This window comes from Mobula hypostoma, chromosome X2 (genome assembly GCF_963921235.1).
Source record: "Mobula hypostoma chromosome X2, sMobHyp1.1, whole genome shotgun sequence".
NCBI lineage: Eukaryota > Metazoa > Chordata > Chondrichthyes > Myliobatiformes > Myliobatidae > Mobula > Mobula hypostoma.
In genome coordinates this window covers 34,362,603-34,386,842 of record NC_086129.1, presented here as the reverse complement: position 1 = coordinate 34,386,842, position 24,240 = coordinate 34,362,603, and the positions used below count along the sequence as shown (strand labels likewise).

Below are 24,240 nucleotides of genomic sequence, written 5' to 3'. Positions count from 1 at the left end.
AGCCACTCCCTCAGATTGCTTGCTGGAGACCAGTTAACCCGCTGCTACTCTGCCTTGAGTGAGAGTTTCTGCCAGTTGGACCTCTGCTGAGATATTGGGCAATGTCATTGTAATGCCATGCTGATTGTGTTTTAGGGAAATTGTGTTTCTGGTGCCAAATCTCCTTTGCTCTGATGTTCTAGGTTGAGATTTAGTCAGGAATGATGTTTTGGGTGAGAGGTCATGGGGGAGTACTCTGAGGAGAAATAAATTTCAAGAAAATGTGGAAGAGGAGTAAATAATCAAAAATTGGCAAAGTATAAAGTATTCTGTTGCAAATAATGAAACATTATTTTACATATGCTATATCAAGTGATAGGATGGATTAATTCTATGCAATATTTCATTCATTTCCTATGTAAGATTCTGCATTATAGTGGCAAAAATGTTCTTGAGCAACTGATAGGCTAACCCACTGGTACAGGATTATTTTTGCCACTAACAGATATTTACAAATAACAGAGTGATATTGCTTAGAGTCTGTTTGTAATGTCAAATCTAGGGATATTATTGTGGTCTATAACAGCCCACCAAAATTATCAAAAGAATGTTTTGACAGTACATAAAAACAATACTCTTTGTGGTTAATAATTCATATCAGAGACAGTAGTTTTTTTTACTCAGCATTACAGAGATTATCCAGCAAGACTGTGCACTGAATAAAGTACTTTACATAAGTAGAATGTTGTATGTTAAGAATGTGTATAAGGAAATGAAAATTTACTTACTGGGGGGAAAAAAAAACAAAGGTCAAAATGTGTTAATCCCCTGTGAGGCAGAACGGAAGGAATTTTAAACTGATTAACAACTGAAAAGAAGAGTTGGCAGAAGGTTTTCAAGTGGCTAAACTGTTGCAGCTCTGATCATTTCTTACCAAGATTCTCCCTTTTCTCATCAGCACTGCCAGTAATTCTGCTCGGAGCACCCCAGCCTGCTCACCCATCCTGAGGAAGAGATCAAGATCCCCAACACCTCAGAATCTAGAGGGTGAGAACATGGTGGAAAAGGGCTCGGACCATTCCTCAGACAAATCACCTTCCACCCCTGAACAGGGAATCCAGCGAAACTATTCTTCCCAGTCTGGTCGAAGCAGCAAGAACTCCAAGGTGAGCCGAGTTTAATGGTCATGTAAGAGAAGTTGTTTGGGAATGGAGATCACACTTTATATAAAAAAAATTTGTTACCTTTTGTATCACTGCTGTAGACTCATTATATAGTAACAAAGAAATCTGATGAAATTAAAAAAAAATATTTTGAGGAAAAAGAATATCGACATTATAAGGACTGGAATAAAAGTGGTCATTCATATTTTAAATCATGATTATTTAAAATGTCATTTAATATTTTCAACAAATTTGAAACTGCTGTAAGTAGTAATTATTATTTTGTTCATGGATATTTCTTTTGGGTGCTGTACTTGTGTTCTTGTGAAAACTAATTCATTTTGCTAACCTTGTCCACATTAAGTTATTATATTGCTAATTAATAACCTGCATTGATCTTTCGATTGTGAAGTTTGCTTTCTTCGCCTCATTAAGTATCAGACTTTGTAAGCTTGTCCACTAACTAGCATAGTGGTTAGCACAGCACTATTACCGTTCAGGGTGTCGGAGTTCAATTCTGACGTCATCTGGAAGGAGTCTGTACGTCCTTCCTGTGGAATGCATGGATTTTCTCCGAGTCCTCTGGTTTCCTTCCTCAGTTCAAAGATGTGCCAGTTAGTAGGTAAATTAGTCATTGTAAATTGTCCCGTGATTAGGCTAGAAATCGAATAAATTGGGAGTTGCTCGTCAGTGTGGCTCGAAAGGCCAGAAGGGCCTATTCCATGACGAATAAATAAATAAATAACCATTTAAAAGTAGGCTGGACTACAGGAATTGAGATGTTTTATGTATGGCAGTATGTAGGTTATATGTTAGATTAGGGAGGAGGAATGTCAGTTTATATACAGTACTCATTTGATTCACACAAGAAAGTGCATGTATATGCATATCAATAAGGGGGATGAGCTTAATTGCGTAAATTCCTTTTGATCTTCATGGCTTTGCTGACATATATTTAAATTGCTTTTCTGTTGTACCAAGGGCTTTGACAGTTTAATTTGTAACACACAAAAAGTGCTGGAGGAGCTCAGCAGGCCAGGCAGCATCTATGGAGAGGAACAGTCAACATTTCAGGCCGACAACCTTCATCAGGACAAGAAAGCAAGGGGGAAGAAGCCAGAATAAGAAGGTGGGGCTGGGGAGGGGTACAAGCTAGAAAATGAGAAGCCAAGTGGGTGGGGGGGGGGGTTTGAAGTAAGAAGCTAGGAGGTGAAAGCTGGGAAAGGTAAAGGGCTGGAGAAGAAGGAACCTGATAGGATAGGAGAGTGGACCATAGGAGAAGAGAAAGGACAAGGGGCATCTGGGGAGGTGATAGGAAGGTAAGGAGAAGAAAAGAGGTAAGGGGGAGGCAAAGTAGGGAATAGAAGGAGTGCTTTTTTAATTGTATTAAAACATATTTAATTTTTAAGCTATTCAAATGTTTTGAAACATTCAGAATGTTTGAAAAGATCTAAGACTAACTCTGGGGCATGGCTATGCTGACTGAAAAATTTCCCTTAATATTTTATGTATGGAGTTAACTCGTTACGATGTGGAAGGCTACATCATGGAAAAACTACTGAATAAAATTCACAAGTTCCGACTGGAAGAATTGCCAAGTGTATTTTAACCATTGTTATTGGCCAGCAGAGTTAGCACCCAATCAACTTAGAATCAGCCACAAAAACCTGTGCATATTGTACTCTGAAAATTCTCGGAACAGAATGTAACATCTATGATACTGTGTGTGTGCATGCAAATGCTCCATACTCTCCACCAGCTCCAGTTGTTTGGCATTGATTTAAACCAGAATTAGTTTAGGATGATGTAAAAGGTGCGAGTCCTCAGTGGGCTACATCTAGATTCAGGAAGAACTGATCGGGACAAAGAGATCTGCATATCCCAAATGTTGGAAAAATTGCCCTGAATCTGCCTGTGTTTGAGCCAGTTGCTGGAGAATAAATAGTGAATCAGATGGAATGCTGGATATCTGACCTGGGAGAGAGTAGACTGGCAGACTATGCATCTCCCCATCAGCCTCTGTATTTCCCTCTCTTTCCACTTTCTCTTCCACACCTTTAATATCACTCAAAAATTGTCCTCTGTCTTTTCCTGCTCCCTTTCTCTTCTTTCTCTCACCATTACCTATTCCTTCCCTGTTTCAGCCCCCTTTATTCCTCTTTTCTTTCACCTCTCCCTTTTTTCATGTTCCTTTTCTTCTTCAACTCACTGCTCTCCTCCCTCTCTCCCCCCCATTCCATTCCAGCTTTCCAGATTTCCCTTTCTTTCTGTCTCACCTTGTACCCCACCTCTTTGTGCTCTTTTCTCTCCATGTTTCCTGTTCCCTTCATCTTAAAACACTTGGCATGTCACCCTCTCTTTCTCAAATCCCTTTGTCATTTTTCTCTTTTTCTCTCTCCCTTTATACTCTCTATCTACCCCTACCTCTTTTTATTTCTTGCTTCCTCTTACTCTCTATTCTCCCATCAGCACCTTCTCTGTTTACCGTCACTCTCCCTCATTGAACTCCAGTCTTCTCGCTCCCTTTTTCTTTCCCTTCCTTCCCTTACCTCATTCACTTTGTGGTTGTCTGCTCTTTCCATTAAGCTCTCCACCCTCTCCTCACCTCATTCTATAACACAATGACATAAAGTGTCAAAGTCAACTGATAATTACCTGCAGTGTTATTACTGGATGTTTGTGTTGTAGGTAAATAACTAAGTCAGTGGTGTGGGAGGTATTCTTGCCTGGGATGGTGAGAGTTTAGGGCCAGAGAGTGGAAGGTCCTTAGATAATAATCGGGGGTGAGTGAAAGTCCATTGCGAAGATTGGCACAAAGCGAAGCAATGGTAAAGACGGGTTGTTCAACTCAACAGTCAGTAGGGTATGGGGCAACAATTGAAACCGATGCAGAAGTGGTAATCTAACACCAATATTTTCAAGAATTCTTTGAAAACCTATGAATTTTTTGTCCAATATACACAAATAATGCATTAAAATTAATGTGTTAATTGCATGAATTGACACGTATCTGCAAAGTGACAACACTAGTTCTTCGCATTTCTACCATAAGTGCCATTAATTTATTGGCCCACAGGTGCTGTCATGCTCACTTTTGCCCTGATGTTCTCGCATTTCTAGTATTCTGCTAGTGTACTCCACAGTGAAGACAGACACAAAATACTTATTCAGTTCATCCGCCATTTCTTTGTCCCCCATTTCTACCTCTCCAACATTATTTTCCCATGGTCCAATATCCACTCTCGTTTCTTGTTTACTCTTTATATATCTGAAAAAACTTGTATCCTCCTTTATATTATTGGCTAGCTTACCTTCATATTTCATTTTCTCTCTCTTTATGGCTATTTTAGTTGCCTTCGGTTAGTTTTTAACAGCTACCCAATCCTCGACCTTTCCACTAATTTTTGCTATATTATCTACCTTCTCTTTAGCTTTTATGTTTTCTCTGACTTCTCTTGTCAGCCACAGTTCCGTTGTCAGCCATAGTTGCCTCATCCTCCCTTTAGAATACCTATTCGTCTTTGGGATGTATCTTTCCTGAACCTTTCGAATTTCCCCAGAAACACCAGCCATTGCTGTTCTGCTGTCATCCCTGCTAGTGCCCCCTTCCAATCGACTTTGACCAGCTCCTCTCTCATGCATCTGTAATTTCCTTTACTCCACTGTAATTCTGATACATTTGACTTTAGCTTCTTCCTCTCAAATTGCAGGGTGAATTTTATCATATTATGATCACTGCCTCCTTTGTCATAAGCATTAAATACGGGTCATTACAAAATACCTAATCCAGAATTGCAGTTCCCCTAGTGGGCTCAACCACAAGCTGTCCTAAAGAGTCATCTCATAGACATTCTACAAATCCCCTGTTTTTGGAACCAGCACCAACCTGATTTTCCCAATCTACCTGCATATTGAACTCCCCCATGATAATCACAACATTGCCCTTCTTAACATGCCTTTTTTAAAATCTCCCGTTGTAATTTGTAGCCTACATTATGGGTACTGTTTGGAGGCCTGTATATAACTCCCATCAAGGTCTTTTTATTTTTGCAGTTTCTTCACTCTACCCACAAGGATTCTACATCTTCTGATCCTATGTCACCTCTTTCTGAGGATTTGATTTCATGTTTTTACCAGTAGAACCACCCCCCACCCCTCTGCCTACCTGCCTGTCCTTTTGATACAATGTGTACCTTGGATGTTAAACTCCTATGATCTTCTTTCATCCACGACTCTGAAATGCCCACAGCATAATTTCTGACAATTTCTAACTGTGCTACAAAATCATCTACCTTATTCCGTATACTGTGTGTATTGAAATATAACATCTTCAGTCCTGTATTTATCACCCTTGATTTTGACCCCCGTTATTAACACATCCCACTGACTGCAATTTTGCCCAATTTTGCCTGTCCTTCCTCATAGCCTCACCACCCACTGCATCGAGTTGTTTACCAACTGCCCCATACTCAGCCTATCACTCCAGTTCGCACCCTCGACCAAACTAGTTTAAACCCTCCCCAACAGCTCTAGCAAACCTGCTCACAAAGATATTGGTGCCACTATTGGTTCAGGTGTAACCTGTTTTCTTTGTACAGATGATACCTTCCCTGGAAGAGATCCCAATGATCCGGAGATCTGAAACCTTGCCCCCTGCACCAATTCTTCATTCATCTGCCAGATTATCCTATTCTGACCCTTACTGATGACTACCCTGGAGGTCCTGCTTTTCAGCTTTCTGCCTAAACTCTGTATATTCTTTCTCCTCCCTTTTTCTACTGTTCTTCTGTTGGGACCAGAGTAGTCTGAGCCAAAATGTAGCTGAGAATATCTTGAAAAGCACCTGCTTTTCTGTCTGTAAAAATTATTAAAATTTCTGAAATGTCTTACATTCATAAATACATAATAAAATAAATGATTAAACTTGCTTTTAAAATGTATTAACTTCAAAGACTTTAAAAAAGGGAAAAAGTGGAGTGGTGGTGCACTGTTCTACTGTGCAACGACACCTGCACAAATATGACCTTCATGGAAGAGTAATCAGAAGAAAACCTTTCCTGCATCCTCACCACAAAATTCAGTGTCAGAAGTTTGCAAAGGAACATCTAAACAAGCCTGATGCATTTTGGAAACAAGTCCTGTGGGCTGATGAAGTTAAATTAGAACTTTTTGGCCACAATGAGCAAAGGTATGTTTGGAGAAAAAAGGGTGCAGAATCTCATGAAAAGAACACCTCTCCAACTGTTAAGCACAGGGTGGATTGATCATGCTTTGGGCTTGTGTTGCAGCCAGTGGCACGGGGAACATTTATTTCACTGGTAGAGGGAAGAATGAATTCAATTAAATACCAGCAAATTCTGGAAGCAAACATCACACCATCTGTAAAAAAGCTGAAGATGAAAAGAAGATGGCTTCTACAACAGGATAATGATCCTAAACACACCTCAAAATCCACAATGGACTACCTCAAGAGGCGCAAGCTGAAGGTTTTGCCATGGGCCTTACAGTCCCCTGACCTAAACATCATCAAAAATCTGTGGATAGACCTCAAGAGAGCAGTGCATGCAAGATGGCTCAAGAATCTCACAGAACTAGGAGGCTTTTGCAAGGAAGAATGGGCAAAAATCCCCCAAACAAGAACTGAAAGACTCTTAGCTGGCTGCAGAAAGCGTTTACAAGCTGTGATACTTGCCAAAAGGTGTGTTACTAAGTACTGACCATGCAGGGTGCCCAAACTTTTGCTTCGGGCCCTTTTCCTTTTTTGTTATTTTGAAACTGTAAAAGAGGGAAATAAAAAAGTAATCTTGCTTAAAATATTAAAGAAATGTGTCATCTTTAACATTATGCCTTTTGGAAATCAGGTCATTTCTTACTCGCTTAGCTATTCACAGTAACAGAAATTTTGACCAGGGTGCCCAAACTTTTGTATGCCATTGTATATACTATGCAAGTGGTTTGTGTTTCACCATGCAAATTGTGGTGGAAGTAATGAAGAGAAAGTAATCTGAAGACCATCGCTGAAACCGTCAGCTCAGGAGTTGAGTGGGCGAAGCGGTGCTGACCCTCCAAGCAGACCATTGCCTTTGTCAGCGCTGGGGAGCAGCCAATACCTGCCAAAAGAACATCTGCAGGCATCCTGACCTCTGCTAGGGACTGGCAGCTGTTGGTGGACCCCGAAGGGCAGCTGAAGTTCCCCAATCATATCGCAGCCACCACCCTGCGACCAGACATTGTCCTAGTGTCTGAGTCTACTAAGCAAGTGGTGCTGCTGGAGCTGACAGTCCCATGGGAAGATAGCTTGGAAGAGGCCTTTGAAAGGAAGCTCTCCAAGTATGCAGGACTGGTCAGCAACTGTTAGCAGGCTGGATGGAGAGTGAGGTGTCTCCCAGTGGAGGTTGGTTGTGGGGGATTCGCAGCCCATTCCTTAGCTGGAGCCTTCAGCAATTTGGGAGAGAGGAAAAGGAAAGCCATCCGCACTACCACCGATGCAGCAGAGAGGGCCTCAAGATGGCTGTGGCTCAAAAGAGGGGAGCCATGGAGTCATGAGTAGCTAGCCACCTGGACACAAGCTGGGGTGTGATCAGCCCCGGCTGGGTCACCTGGAGGAGGCTGTATGATGTTGAAAAACCCGAAACACCCGATGATTCCAGGAACATCACTGAAGATGTGCCCAGAAGCATCAGTAGGTGTATGTACACAACATTGTGAAAGCCAACAATCATCCAGGTTCCCATGCATGCACTTACAGATATGGTAGAATGGCAGGTAATTATGAGGATGAAGTTTTTGCCTTAAACAGCCTGCATGCAGCAGTTGTCAGTGACCCTTAAAGTAGCATTGTTACAGAGTAAACATAGCAAATAAAATATAAATGTCATTCATTAAAAACAGCATGACACACCAACATGTTCCTACATTGTCTGCTTGGAATCTAAAGCAGTTAAGTAAAACAAGTACAGTCGGCCCTCCTTATCTGCGAGGGATTGGTTCCGGGACCCCTCGTGGATACCAAAAAACACGGATGCTCAAGTCCCTTATTCAGCCTGTCTAAAGGCGGTGGACCTTAGGACCCAGCGGAACCCCAGAACCTTATTTAACTTGTCTCAGTGCGGTGGACATTAGGACCCGGCGGCGGAGCTCTGAATCTGCAGTGTTTCTGTTCACGAAAATAATCACGATCACAATTGAAAATAAAGTGGAAATAATAAAGCGATCGGAAAGAGGTGAAACACCATTGGTCATTGGAAAAGTGTTAGGCTACAGTCGGTCAACGATTGGAACAATTTTAAAGGATAAAGGGAGAGAGGCCCTGCCCCAATGAAAGCTACAATTATTACTAAGCAACTCAGTGGTTTAATTATTGGGTTTCAGGGTTTTGGGTTTTTGATCCTCCACATCAACCTGGCACGGATGGAGAGTGCGCTCGGGAGCAATCTGTCACTGGATCGAACTCGGGAACTTCTGTTCCCGAGCCCGGCGCTGAAACATATGTTTCTTAAGTGTTTTATATGCATAGAAAGGTAAAATATATGCTATATACTAAGACAAAAGTTTGACTAACTGACGCTAAGTAATACCGGATGTACCTGTTCCGACTTACTTAGTAAGAGAACTTCCGTTTTTTTTTAATCGCGATCCACAATAACCTACACACGTCCTCCTGTATACTTTAAGTCATCTCTAGATTACTTATAATACCTAATACAATGTAAATTCTAATGTAAAATAGTTGTTATACTGCATTGTTTAGGGAATAATGAGAAGGAAAAAAAGTCTGTACATGCTCGAACAACAAGTGCTGGAAGAACACTTCTGGGTTTTCTCGATTTGCAGTTGGTTGAATTCGTGCATGCGGAACTCGCGGATAAGGAGGACCGACTGTAGTGATGTCATTGCTGAGATGTCTGTGATACGATATCATCCTGAAAGCAAATCATGATGGGAACTTCCCCAATGTGACCACAAGTTTGTTACTTAATGATCCAAATTTCATTGTACTGAGAAAAATTGATCAATACAATCCAACATTAGTTTAAATGGATGTTAATGGAGAAGTAAAATATCACAGATGCTACAAATCTCAATTAAAAACAGAGTATACTGGAAACATGTCAGTGAGGCAAAAGAAACTGAGCTAATATTTTCAATCAATGACCATTCAGTCTGTAGTGGGATGAAATAGGGAGGATACAGTAACGGTAAGCTAAATGGCAGTGACCTCAGGAATGTTGATCCACAGAGGGACTGTGAGGTGCAAATTCATAACTCCTTAAAATGGTGACACAGGTCGACCATGCATTTGGCATGCTTGCCCTCATAGTCCAAAGCACTAAGAATTGGGATATCATATTTACTCCTGTGCAAAGCATTGGTCAGGCTGCGCTTGAGGTTTTGTGAACAATTTGGTTGCTACACTACAGGAACGACTTGTTAGCATTAAAAAATGCAGAAAAGATTCACCAGAATGTTGACTTGATGAGAGCTTAATTTATAAGGAGAGATTGGATATTCTCATTGTAATGTAGGAAGCTGAGGGGTCACCTTTTAGAGCTTTATGAAATTATGAGGGGCAGAGATAGGGTAGGTAGAGTGCTTTTTCCTTAGGTGAGGGAGATCTAAAACAGAGGGCATAGATTTAAGGTGAGAAGGGAAAATATTAAAGTAGAATAGACAGACACCTTTTTCATACAGAGGATGATCATTATACAGAACAAGTTGCCAGAGGAAATAGGAGAGGCAAATAAAAATACAACATTTAAAAGGCATTTGGACTGGTTCCTGGTAAGGATATAGACAGAATGGGATTAGTGTAAAACAGATCACATTTGGCACGGATGAATTGGGCTGAAAGGCCTGTTTCTCTGCTGTATGGCTATGAATTAGACGCTGAAACGTCTGAACCCGAGCAAGGCTGCAGGACCGGATGGTGTCAGTACCAGGGTGCTCAAAGCCTGTGCCCCTCAGCTATGTGGAGTACTTCGCCATGTATTCAACATGAGCCTGAGGCTCCAGAGGGTTCCTGTACTGTGGAAGACGTCCTGCCTCGTCCCTGTGCCGAAGATGCCACGCCCCAGCAGCCTCAATGACTACAGACCGGTGGCATTGACCTCCCACATCATGAAGACCCTGGAGAGACTTGTTCTGGAGCTGCTCCGGCCTATGGTCAGGCCACACTTAGATCCCCTCCAGTTTACCCACCAGCCCCGACTAGGAGTTGAGGATGCCATCGTCTACCTGCTGAACCGTGTCTACGCCCACCTGGACAAGCCAGCGAGCACTGTGAGGGTCATGTTTTTTGACTTCTCCAGTGCGTTCAACACCATCCGCCCTGCTCTGCTGGGGGAGAAGCTGACAGTGATGCAGGTGGATGCTTCCCTGGTATCATGGATTCTTGATTACCTGACTGGCAGACCACAGTACGTGTGCTTGCAACACTGTGTGTCCGACAGAGTGATCAGCAGCACTGGGGCTCCACAGGGGACTGTCTTGTCTCCCTTTCTCTTCACCATTTACACCTCGGACTTCAACTACTGCACAGAGTCTTGTCATCTTCAGAAGTTTTCGGATGACTCTGCCATAGTTGGATGTATCAGCAAGGGAGATGAGGTTGAGTACAGGGCTACGGTAGGAAACTTTGTCACATGGTGTGAGCAGAATTATCTGCAGCTTAATGTGAAAAAGACTAAGGAGCTGGTGGTAGACCTGAGGAGAGCTAAGGTACCGGTGACCCCTGTTTCCATCCAGGGGTCAGTGTGGACATGGTGGAGGATTACAAATACCTGGGGATACGAATTGACAATAAACTGGACTGGTCTAAGAACACTGAGGCTGTCTACAAGAAGGGTCAGAGCCATCTGTATTTCCTGAGGAGACTGAGGTCCTTTAACATCTGCCGGACGATGCTGAGGATGTTCTACGAGTCTGTGGTGCCCAGTGCTATCATGTTTGCTGTTGTGTGCTGGGGCAGCAGGCTGAGGGTAGCAGACACCAACAGAATCAACAAACTCATTCGTAAGGCTAGTGATGTTGTGGGGATGGAACTGGACTCTCTCACGGTGGTGTCTGAAAAGAGGATGCTGTCTAAGTTGCATGCCATCTTGGTCAATGTCTCCCATCCACTACATAATGTACTGGGTGGGCACAGGAGTACATTCAGCCAGAGACTCATTCCTCTGAGATGCAGCACAGAGCGTCATAGGAAGTCATTCCTGCCTGTGGCCATCAAACTTTACAACTCCTCCCTTGGAGGGTCAGACACACTGAGCCGATAGGCTGGTCCTGGATTTATTTTATAATTTACTGGCATAATTTACATTTTACTATTTAACTATTTATGGTTCTATTACTATTTATTATTTATGGTGCAACTGTAACGAAAACCAATTTCCCCTGGGATCAATAAAGTACGACTATGAATTAAAGTTAACTGGTTTTTTGGGGACTGATGTTGGAAATCAATCTTTGACAACTACAGAACACCTTACAACTACTGTAATTCCATTTAATTTATCTCAATGCTGCATTTCTGATAGCTTTTATCATTTTTTTAAATCTGAAAGTTGTTTGTAACTTTCCTCCAAAATATTTGCCAAACAATGACATTTGGAATTATATGATGCCTATCATGACCATACAATGTCCAAAAGATGTTTTCATCCGGTGAAGTTTTGTGAAGTGTAGCTGTTGTTGAGATATTGGCAGTTAGTTTGAACATAGTAATTTCTCACGAACAGCAATGTGAAAGTCACAATCAGATGGTAACTTAACTATTAATTTAACCTATATATTCCAGTGTTGCGTTTGATTGTATTGTGTCCTCATTTTCATGTGATAGGTATTGTCTTGCTTTTAAAATGTAGATTAGCACATTTCCAGTGAGAAACTAAGCTGCATTGATCAGGAAGGTATAAACACTCAATTTCTAAATTTAGAGTTAGGGTATTAGTATTGATACTATAAATGACCTTGGTGTCTCTCAACTAAGAAGGAGGCAAATTAGCACCACTTGCTCCAAGTGCAGTCTGATTACCCATGTGAAAAGCACAATTGTACAAATAGGGTCTTGATGGGATTAGCTCGCTTGTGATTCTCTCCACAGCCACTGGTAAGGAACTGGCACTCATTCTGTGAAGTCATCAACTAGAATAGCTATGTCTTCGGAAGAAAAGAGAATATAAATATATAACTTTTAATGTGTGCTCCAGAAATTTCCATACACAATTGTGGGAAGTATTTCAACATGAGATGCTAAACTGATATTCCATAAAGTAAATTTAAGAGATCCCACATTATTATCAAAACAAAAGCATTCTTCTGGTGCCTGACTTAATGTTTATTTCTCCAGAAACACATAGAAACAGGATATTGCTTTTGTACATCCTTCTTAGTGCAAATTAGCTGCTACATTTCCTTCAGAAACCGTTAATAGTACAGTATTTTGGCATATCCTGAGGGCAAGAATGCTGCAATTTTTTTTCTCTCTTTAAAGGAGCTGAAGTGTTAATTCCAAATACTCAGTCCTCTCAGTCCTGCCCACAACATGAAAAAGTACACTAAAGAGGGATGCAAAATTGATCCCTACAACTATTTATGTACCATTTATAATTCTGTGTACTGCCTAAATAGGATAATGGATGAAGTCTAGCGATTATGTAATGAATTCTTCATAGTTAACAGCACTGAGAGGAAGTGAAATATAAATTAACTTCATGTTGAGAATCAATTGTTTCACTTGTGTGGAAATTTACAATTAAGTTAGTCTATCTAAAGAACCTTTTATGTTTTAAGAACAACCCGAAATAAGAATAGGCAGAAGAAAATAGTTTGTTGTATTATATTTTTCTTCTCCTTTGAGGGAATTGCTGACTCAGTTTATAGCTTCAATTGTAGACGATGTGTAAACTTTGACAGTGGTTGAGTTTGATGGTGCAGTCACATTCAGTCTAGTACTTACTCAAACTGATTAAAAGAGTAAATCTTGTTTGATATCCTCTTTCCTAATGTTAGGCCTATGGGAATGTCCGGGGGTACACTGAAAGGCGCTGTTAGCAAATTAGATGATGTGCTGTAGCAGCAAAATCCAGTTCCTTTATGACCTGAGCTGTATTCAATTTAAATGGAAGATCTGGAACTTGGATCAAAGAATAACGCAAAGTGGAATTAGGACTATGAGAAGATTATACTGTATGTTCTGCTAATTTTACAGTTAGCTTGATTATGTGGCCCATTGAAGTCATTGATAAAGTAAGGAGCCAGGTCTCATTGGAGCAGATCTGCTCACTGCCCGTCTGCATTCACCTTGTCCAACTGCAGAGGGCTAATCTTGCTGTCCCTTCAAAGCCTGGAATCTGGTAGAAAAGCATTGCATGAGCGTTGGGCTTGAAGAGACATAGATTTAAAGTCCCACCGCAGAAAACCCTGACGACCTTTGACAGAAGGCAAAGCTTGACTTGCTATCAAAGCTGGATTCCTGAGTTTGAATATTTTATATATTTTAATATTCAGAGACATTTAAAAACCATTACAATGGATGTAAATGATGTTAAAAAGAATCATTGAAAATAAAACTAAGAATAATTAAAAGATTAATTATTATTAAAAAATTATTGGGAAAATTCTTTATTCTCCTGATTTCCAGCTAGGACTCCATATACAAATAAATGGGGACCTGGATCTTTGATAATGCTGGGTAATTCAAGCCAAGTAGGCTTCTGCCGTTTGATTCCTTGAAATGCCCAATATTGAATACAGATCACTGGTCACTTAGTAAGAGACTGGAATGGCTCAGACCCTAAATTAAATGCTTCGGGCAACAAAATTAATCTCAAATTAAGTGGGCTGCAGTTTCTGTGCCCTGGCCTATTCTTTTGCTTTTCTATTTTGTAATTAGGTTAAAGTTATTTATTTAAATTATAAAAGTTGAAAGCTCAAGAAACACTTATATTTTGCCATTCAAGAATTCCTTCTGCTAAGTGACTTATTTATGAAAAATAATCTGGTGTTTCCCAGCATATATGATGGATAAACTCTTCTTGAGCTTCCAGCCGGGTACGGGTATCAGTCTTAACTGACGTTTCGATGACAAACTCTGCCATCTTCATCAGGGATGATGCCTGGGCATGTCTAGTCCTGTGGTATATATACCGCGGTCATCCGTCCCTCCTGATTGGTTCATCCGGTGATAGCAGAACTTTGCTTTCACGATAGCCCTAGAATTGACTTCGACGGCACAAAACTACTGTGCCGAACCAATGAGTTTTGGGGCCACCCAGTGAAGGGAGCCATTGAAATAAAACAAGAGAAAAAGAATTTTAACAAAGGCGAAGGTCTTGCTCTAAGGAAGAACTGGAACTCGATTGTAAACAGGGTGGGACAGCAGAAACCTGATTGGATGAGGACTAACCAATCAGGAGGAATGGACTGGCTACGAAGGATGGGTCTGGCCCCACTCCCACGCAATGCCCCAGTCAGCTGGTCATTGCCACCATACCTGTCCTTCGTAGAAAAGTTCTTCCAGGTCAATGTCTTTGACCACAGGGCCATCAGGCAGTGGTCGGCACATAATGTCCTGCAGGCACTGCAGGAGAAGGACGTAATGGACACAGTGGGGTGGTTCCCTGAGCAGACCGTCCAGTTCATCTGGCAAAATGCCTCATCGCCAGACCTCACCAGCAGGCACCAAGACCTCGCCTGGTTGGCGGTGAGAGGGGCCCTCCCAGTCAGATCCCTCCTGTACACTCAGAATGTCGTCTCCACACCCCACTGCTCACGGGAGGACTGTAGTGAGGAGGAGTCTGTGACCCACCTCTTTGCACTTGGTGAGTTCGCAGAGAAGGTGTGAGGAGGATGAAAGGGTTAGTCTCACACTTCATCCCCAGCAGCTGCGTAACAGAGGACTCTCTGATCTACGGGCTGTTCCCGGGGACGCACACGGAGACCAACATCCGGTGCTGCTGGCAGATCATCAACTCGGTGAAAAACGCTGTTTGGTCGGCTGGAAGCCTAAGAAGAGTTTATTTGACTTATTTATTGACTTATCCGGATATTTCAGATTAAGTATCAAAAGTTCATTTTTTCAGCTCATTTTTATGTAGAGCTTGGGGGCTAAAATTGCATAGTTTACATAATTATTTTGCATCAGAATCATATGCCTAATAAATTGTTAGTCATTGGCATGTGATATTATTTCTGCTATAAACTTACTAAAGCATGATGGCATCGATTCTGTCCTAACATAGTGAATCAAATGCTTTTGCTGTCAGCCAATAATGATAAACCTAATTTCTTAGTTTCTGAATCATTTGTTGTTTTAATCTAGTTGTTTAAAGAAAGTTGATAACAGGAGCCATCACCATCAGGAGAAAATAAGACAAAATAATTGCTTTCTGAACACCCACAGACATCTTGTAGTAAGAAACACAATGTAGGTAGGAGCAAAATTAGGAGATTCAACCCCAGCCCCACCAATCTTGCAACACCATTCAATACTTAATGGCTGATCTGACATTTCAGCTCAACTTCAATTACTTGCCTGCCTCTCATAACCCCTGATTCCTTGTCTGCACCATTTCACATGTGCACACTCTTATCACCACCCATCTGCCACCCCTCAACACTTCCACCAGTGAGAATAACCATTTTTCACAAAATGTAGCGCTTGACTGTTTGACGTGTTCAGGTAAATGGTGGCATTATGCAAAAGTTAAGTTTCCAGATTGACTGACTGGATGTATTGTAAGTATCTCAGAAATAATTTTTGTAAGGATAGCATGTTTCACATGAATACGATGTACTGCACCCAGCATAGTTCAGAATAAAGATTTCCATGGGCTCAGTTAGATAATGAAAGCAATATTGTATTTTGACATTTTGATTCACTAACAGCTTGGCTTGAAGTTCAATTAAGTGCTTTTTTTCTTAAAATTTCAATCAATTTTATGTTGTGATTTCTTTGTTCTCTTCTGTGCATGCTCTGTCTCTTCTAGTCTCACAAGCGACTTTCAAAAGTAAGCATTTTATTTTCCGTTTCCTTAATAGATTGTGGTTTCTGATTGTATTTTTGTACTATTACATATCCTACATCAACTGCCTGAGTAGTCTATACCTTCTTGACCCAAACTCATTTTAAAATGGATGTATTATTAAATACTTCTTTGTGCTTTGAACCATAAGGACATGCACAATAATTGTATGGCAGACTTTGTTAACATTTACTGGAGTAAAAAAATGGTGCTTTGAAATATTTATTATCGAGCTCATATTATTCATTTTGATGTTTTCAAGTGTGTGCCTCTCTTCTGGATGAAAACATCCATTTTCAGTAAAACTATGAATTCGAACCTTTGAACATTAACAAAAGTAAAATTTAGTCGAGGTATATTATTATTTCATAAAAGAATTCAAATGATGGAACTCTGAACTATTTCAGAAGATACCAATAATACATGGGGCAATTATGCATCCATAGCTAAAAAATACATTTCTAATTTTTGACCATTCTTCAGCGCATCAGTATCAGAATATAAATACTTCACTAACTAGTTTTGTTTTCTACATTTTGCATTCTTGCATGTAAAAGTATTCATTATTCCATTCTTTGCAATATTTATGTTTCAGATTATTTAAGGAATTTTTAAACAGTTGAGGTTTTCAGAATAGCTGTTACTGCTTGCCTCGTTATTTTAGTAGTCAAGCCTAAACGTCACATAAAACTTTAATTGATATATGTATTCTGGACCAATAATAATTTTTGTGATCTACTTTGACATGTCCATTCAAAGGGATAAATCTACAACTGGAAATGGAATTGATCGTTAGTCCTTTTCTAAAAAAAAATTTTAACTCAGCCATTTTGGTTTTCTGTAGGATCATAAATTAACATTACATGTTACATACTAGATAACTTGTATGACAAGGTATTAACAAGACCTAAATGCTACTTAAGTAGCTAATCACTGTTATTTAAATTCTGAAGTAAGAGTACCATACCCTGGGTCTGTTTGTATTGCAATTTGTTTTAACTACAGATTTGGGCTGCTGCGGCAGATTTCGACTGCTGGATTTTTACCAACTTCATCTTCACAGTTTCAGCAGAAAATGCAAATAATTTCAAATGTTTAACTGTTGAAACTGCCCCCGAGCAACAAAATGTCAATTTACTTTCCACATGTTGTTATTTAATCAACAATGGTCAAAGGTGTATTTTCTGTCCAGGTAGATGGTTCTCCTGCTTGTTAGCAGCCGGCAGAATGTATAAATAAACTGCTTCATTGGACTGATGCTCTAACCTTCCCCTTTAATCCTGCCAATTGCAATGTTAAATTTTAACTGTCAAGTTCATTGCACGTAACTACTTAACTACAGTATATCTAACCCCTGCAGTCAGTAATCATGTTGTGAGTTATAGGCCAAACCAATATGCATACGTACACCAGAGGCTGTCTGGGCAATAACTTTTTTTTGTTTTGATTTTCTTTGCTGTATTGCAGGTAAGGCAAAACAGCAGTCCTTCTCTGAATCCTTTTGAGAAATCATAGGCTTTCCCTGACCTGAGGTTGCTTTCACCCTCTCTGATCACAGTCTCCTCCAAAATCCGCCCTTCTCAATTTTAATCCTTCACAACCACAAAAATCCCAGCAGGTAAAATTACTGTTATTCCCACCAATCTTCTCATTGTTAAAGGAACCTTTGGCTAGATGTTTTTTTTTACATTTGTGGAAGGGATGTGGGCTTCATTTAATTGTGCATCCCTAGTTGCCCTTAAGAAGATGAGCTGCCATCTTGAACACAGTCTTCTTTAACCATGAACCTTGTTTACAGCTCATGCAGAAAGCAACCCTGTGCCTCTTACAGATATTCCTGCTTGTCCTATCCATCCATTCCCACCTTCCCTGCAGCTTGACACTAATTTGTTTTCTCTCTTATTCATTTCTGTGAAAAATCTTCACCCTGAAACATTAAGTCTTATTTTCCTGTGCACAAATGCTGCCACATCTGTCGTATGTTCCCACAATTTTCTGTTTTTATTTCTTCTGTTTGTTTAGTGGAAATGTTCTCAAAATTATAGGAAACATCTTTGAAGAACACCATTGGCTGAAGTCTTTAGAACTGCAAATAAACCCTCATACTGAAAAATGAATAAATTTTGAAAAAAAGCTTGTTGCGTGTCAAAGCAGCTGCAATAGCTTAGTGGTCTCTCTTCATACTAATAACGATCAATTTTTGTTGTTTGAGAACGTGAGCTTATTTCATTTTTGTATGGTAGTTTTGCTTAAGCATTAGCAAAACAAAAGAGTATAATCATGTTATTTTTGATCTGTTACTAAGTAATCTTTAAGACAACATTCTTTTTACAATAGCCAAACTTTGGTGTATTTTGAACATATGATTTTATTAGTTGAAACTATTGCATGAATATTTCTAACATTTTTGTTCATATTTTTATTATTTGCTTCCTATTTTTTGTTTCTTTCTCAGTATGACCGCCTAAACCTGATAAAAGTAAGCCCAACTCAAGTTCATTCTTCTTCCATTCTTTTATTTGTCTAGATAGAAGTGAACTGATAGCGCTGAAATGCTTTTTGACCAGTATTCTTGTGCATACTTAAATTCTTGTCCTCTGCTAGTAGCTTCCAGTTTGCAACCTTAAGTCTACTTCTAGACATTTAGCAATGTAAATTCTTCCTTCATTTGTTACATGTTAATAATGTATAAATGCCAAGTGTTGCAAATGCATGACCACTCTGGTTACTATGCTGGAGGAATTCTGTCTTTGCAACAGATTGCCACTAAAAAGCTGGTACATTCTAATTCGAATGAAGAAGGCAGCAACCATTGAAAGGACAGGATATTGTAGCTATGTAACTCATGCTGTGACTACCATGATTCCAATCATGTGATGCAGACAGAATTGATATGTCATATATTTACCACTCTTTCAATATGACCTTATTTGAAAATAATTTTTTATGAAACAATCTCTTCTATAGCCTGTTAGTGTTACACAAGTTAAAAGGGTAGGAATGTCTTGGCTGCTCATTATAGCAAACCAGTGACATGCAAACCGTAAATTTCTTTTTATGTTCCCACAGCCACCCAAAACTACTGCCTTTCACCCAATCCAGGGTGGTTAAACCAATCTACAACTCTATGGTTCACTGAATACCTTAATTTTTAAATGTACTCAGCTGTTGTATGATCTTGGATAATTTATTCTCATGTGAAAGAGGTGGACTTAGTATTTTTTTCACCATCCTTGCCTGGTCTGGCCCTACTATTACTACATTGGTTTGGACCCACCCTTTGTGGTTGACCCTTAAAAGACCTAGCAAGTAGTTTTATCACTACTTTCAAACAGAGAAATAGGTAGGCTGAATGGAACACCTGGCATCAATCAAGCCACCAAATTTGTAGATGAAAAAGTTATTCCCAGCTCCATTGATCTTACACATTTGTCCTCTCAAATATCAATGGATTAATCCCACATTGGCTCAAACAGCAGCCTGACACGGTAATACTCAAAATAATGATTTATATCATGTAGAAGGGAATAGTTGTGGCATCCTCAAATCTAATATCACGCCCACCCCATGAAGCTTCATGGCAGCAGGTCAAATGTGGGCTAGAAAACACGAAGGGTCTCGGCCTGAAACGTCGACTGCACCTCTTCCTACAGATGCTGCTTGGCCTGCTGCGTTCACCAGCAACTTTGATGTGTGTTGCTAGAAAACATCCTCCTGATTACTACTATCCTCCTCCCTCAGGAGATCAATCATTGCTGCTCCATGTTGAAGGATAACTTGGAAGAAACACTGAAAACAGCCAGGGCACAAAATTTACTCTTGTTTGGACATTTTAAAATCTATCACCAGGAGTAGCTTCTAAACAACATTGCAGATTGAGCTATCATTTCCCAAAGAACTATGTGACTGGGTCTGCAGTAGGTAGTAGGTCAATTAACCTGAATGAAAAATCCACCTGATCTAGTTTGTTCTTAGCAATTTAACTGAGATTGGATGCATGTCTATGATAGCATTGATTATAGTAGCCTCTGGACATCCCCCATGGAGATATTATTGTCTTCACACTGAGGTCTCTCTCTAATGTGTTGCATGGCACTGTAAACATGCTATATAGGATAAATTCAGAATAGAACTAGCAGCTGAAATACGGGCCTTGATTATGCTCTGTGGCTGTTGGCAGAAACAGCAGGACTATATACCACCACAAATCTGTAAATGCATGGCCTGCTATGTCCTTCACTTCCCTATTACCATCAAGCTAGGAGCAAAATCCTGGTTCAGTGAGGAGTGGAGAAGGAGAACAGACCACCTGCGGGTTCGCTCCAAGTCAGCCAATGCCCTGACTTGGAAATACACTGCTAGTCCTTCATTGTCACTGGGCCTTAATTCTGAAAATGTGCTTCATAAGCTCAGTAACAAAAGAAAAATTGTTAATCAGGGTGATGAACGCTTGGTCAGAAACTTAAGCTTTTTAAACATTATCTTAACATGTGGAAAAGAGAAGAGAAACCAGTAGTGATAGAGCAATACAGTACAGATATAGGCCCATTGGCTCAACAAGTCCATGCCGACCAAGGGAGCCCATGCAGCTAGTCACAATTTCCCGTGTTTGCCCAATATCCCTCAAAGCCTGGCCCTCCAGGTACCTATCTGGTTGCTCCCAAATGATACTTTTGTACTTGCCTCAACCACGTCCTCTGGCAGCTTGTTCCATATACTCACCAGCCTCAGCATGAAAGAGCTGTTCTTCAGTTCAACTTTAAATCTTTCTTCTTTCACCCTAAATCTATGCCCCTAGTTTCCCACTACTCTGGGGAAAAGATTGCTACTATCCTCCTTTTTTATGCTCTTCAGAATTTTATAAACCTGTATATAGTCACCCCTCATTCTCTTCTACTCCAAGAAATAAAGATTTAGCCTGGCCAACCTCTCCCAATAACTCAGGCCCCTCTATGGTAGAGTAGAGCTACTAGGACTTGATGTTTCAATCCCTATGGTAAGTCGGCACTCTCGATGTTGGCAGTGGGCTTGGAGTGGTGACAAGGAGGGAGGGTAGGTACCTCATTGGGGTCATCAGGTGGGCACCCTCCTTCTTTGACATTTTGTTGATAAGCCCACGATGTCTCCAGAGGGCTCAACGGTGCTACCTGGCGTCCCAGATACACCCCCCTCCTGTCTTCATCTTGCAGCCCGGTTGTTGTCTTTCCTTTTAATCCAAATCCAATTGCTGCTTTCTTCTGCTGCATTTGACAAGGACTTGATTGCTTGTTGGAGGGAGTGACTCCTCACCCCCATCTTCTTCAATAGACTGGTCATAGATGTAGCAACGAATCCCCTGCATCCCACTTCTACAAGGAAAATCTTGGTCTTCCAGCTGTTCTGGGCAACTTCAGTTGTCAGTTCAGAGTACTTGGTCTTGGTCCCTCTCACTATACTCCTTGCCCATCCTCTGGGTTTTCCCCCCTCCCCCTTTCTTTCTCCCTAGGCCTCCCGTCCTATGATCCTCTCATATCCCTTTTGCCAATCAACTGTCCAGCTCTTAGCTCCATCCCTCTCCCTCCTGTCTTCTCCCATCATTTCGGATCTCCCTCTCCCCATAGTTGGAGAATTCTATGTTCATACCAAGGGGCTGGAGACTTCCTAGATGGTGTATGAGGTGTTGCTCCTCCAACCTGAGTTTAGCCTCATCATGGCAGTAGAGGACTTTTCCAACTTCTGGTAAATCCCTCCCCCTCCCTTCCTCTATCCTTATGTCACTCTACCCCCTCCCCCAGCTGCCTATCACCTCCCTCATGGTTCTGCTTCCTTCTACTACCCATTGGGTTTTCCCCTATTCTTTCTTCACCTTTCCTGCCTATCACCTCCCTGCTCCCCCCCCCACCCCTTTATCTTTCCCCTTACTGGTTTTTCACCTGAAACCTACAAGCCTTCTCCTTCCCACCCTCCCCCCACCTTCTTTATATAGGGCCTCTGCCCCCTCCCTCTACAGTCCTGACGAAGGGTTCCAGCCCAAAACATTGACTGATCGTTTCCACGGATGCTGCCCGACCTGCTGAGTTCCTCCAGCGTGTTGTGAGTGTTGCTTTGACCCCAGCATCTGCAGAATATTTTGTGTTTACCAACACCAACTCAACAGGTCAGGCAGCATCCATAAAAAGGAATAAATGGTCAATGTTTCAAGCTGATACCCTCTATCAGGATGAAGTCCTGATGGAGGGTCTGGGCCCAACACGTCGACTGTTTATTGCTTTCGTGTATGCTGCCTGTCTGCTGAGTTCCTCCAGTATTTTGTATGTTACTCTGTTGTGAAATTGTCTACTCATTTTATTTGGCAAGTGGAATTATAAAATTAGTTTCTTGTCACATTTAAGTATGATGAAAGAATGGGAATATTATAAACATTTGTATTAAATAGAACAAAGGCAGACGAATAATTTAACTGCTCTGAAGAATATTCACAGTTCCAAATTCTGCGACCTGTGTTCCAGCTCACACCAGATCATTTTCACTAATCTGACCTATGACTTCTGATCTGAAAATGGCTCTTTTTCAAAATGTTTATTCTTTTATTCACCTCACACACCTACCCTTATCCCAGCCACCTCACGTCACTCCACCATTGCTAGCTATTCCCAAAACATTAGATTTTCTTTCCAAACCTTTCCACCATTTTAGCTCTTTTAAACCACACTTCAAAGCTATGATCTTTTTTTCACCTGCTCTAATATTCCCTTAAATGCCTCAGTACCAAACTTCGTCTACTGTGCAACACCCTTATACGCATAAATCAAAGCCACATACATTGTATGTGAATTCTGATTCCAGAAACCAAAGTAAGCAATTTGGTTCAGGACATTTTTTGGAGGTGCTGTTGTTCCTCATTCCAGCAGATATCCCAAAATCATCAGGAGCTCTGTTCACCCATATATAAAGTGCCTTGGAAAAGTGTTCAGCCCCTCACAACTTTTTTTTCACATTTTACTGTCTCATTTTCTACATTTAAAATATATTGAAATAGGATTTTTTGAACTAATCTAGAAAATATTGTACATCATGTCAAATCAAAAGGAAAATTCCAAAACCTGTCAACAACTTACTAAAAATTAAAAGCCAAAATTGTGAGGCTAAAAAAAAATTCCCTTTGGGATTATTTTGCTAACTTTCCTCATGTGCAATACTGTATGTTACCTTACCAACTCACCCAATTTGGGTTGATGTAGAAAATTGGAGGATAACCTATTCTCAATGAATTCATAACAATAAATACCCCCTCTCTCTGCAAGGTCCAACAGTTCAACAGACCAAACCAAAAGGAAGATGAGCATTCAAGGCAAGTCAGGAGAATGATAATAGAGACGCATGAATCTGTGGAAGCGTACAAGACTATCTCAAAGACACTGAACATACTTTGGAGCTTAGTGCCATCCATCCTGACAAAGTGAAAAGAATATGAATCCACAGCCAGACTGCCTAGGTCAGGCCGTCCGTCAAAACTTAGTCACTGGAGAAGAAAGGCACCTGTAAGGGAGGCTACTGTGACACCAACAGTCACTCTGAGTTAGCTACAGAAGTCAGTGGCTGCAACTGGAGATGAAGTTCATGGCTCCACGATTTCTATAGCCTTGCACAAAATGGGTATTTATAGAAGAGTGGCAAGGAAGAAGCACTGGCTAAAAAAAAAAACCAGCCCATAAAGACTTTCGACCAGAAGATATAGGAGCAGAAGTAGGCCATTTGGCCCATCAACTCTGCTCCGCCATTTCATCATGGCTGATCCATTTTCTCACTCAGCCCCAATCTCCTGCCTTCTCCCTTCATGCCCTAACTTGTGAAGAATCTATCAACCTTTGCGTTAAATATACCCAATGACTTGACCTCCGCAGCCATCTGTGGCAAAAAATTCCACAGATTCACCACTCTCTGGCTAAAGAAATTCCTCCTCATCTCCATTCTAGATGGACGTCTCTTTATTCTGAGACTGTGTGCTCTGGTCCTAGACTTCCTCCACCTTAAGAAACATCCTCTCCACATTCACTCTGTCGAGGCCTTTCAACATTCGATGGGTATCAATGAGATCC

The 24,240-nt window shown here is 40.8% G+C and overlaps 1 protein-coding gene across 14 annotated transcripts in view; it reads left to right on the top strand.

Moving 5' to 3' along the window:
* gramd1ba (GRAM domain containing 1Ba) overlaps positions 1 to 24,240 on the top strand; it is a 443,148-nt gene that overhangs the window by 302,665 nt on the left and 116,243 nt on the right. For all 14 annotated transcript variants that reach the window (XM_063038621.1, XM_063038608.1, XM_063038607.1 and 11 more), the window contains one exon: positions 938 to 1,145. In XM_063038621.1, coding sequence (XP_062894691.1) covers positions 1,035 to 1,145 — 111 coding nt within the window. In that variant the 5' untranslated portion in view covers positions 938 to 1,034. The remainder of the gene's footprint in view (positions 1 to 937; positions 1,146 to 24,240) is intronic.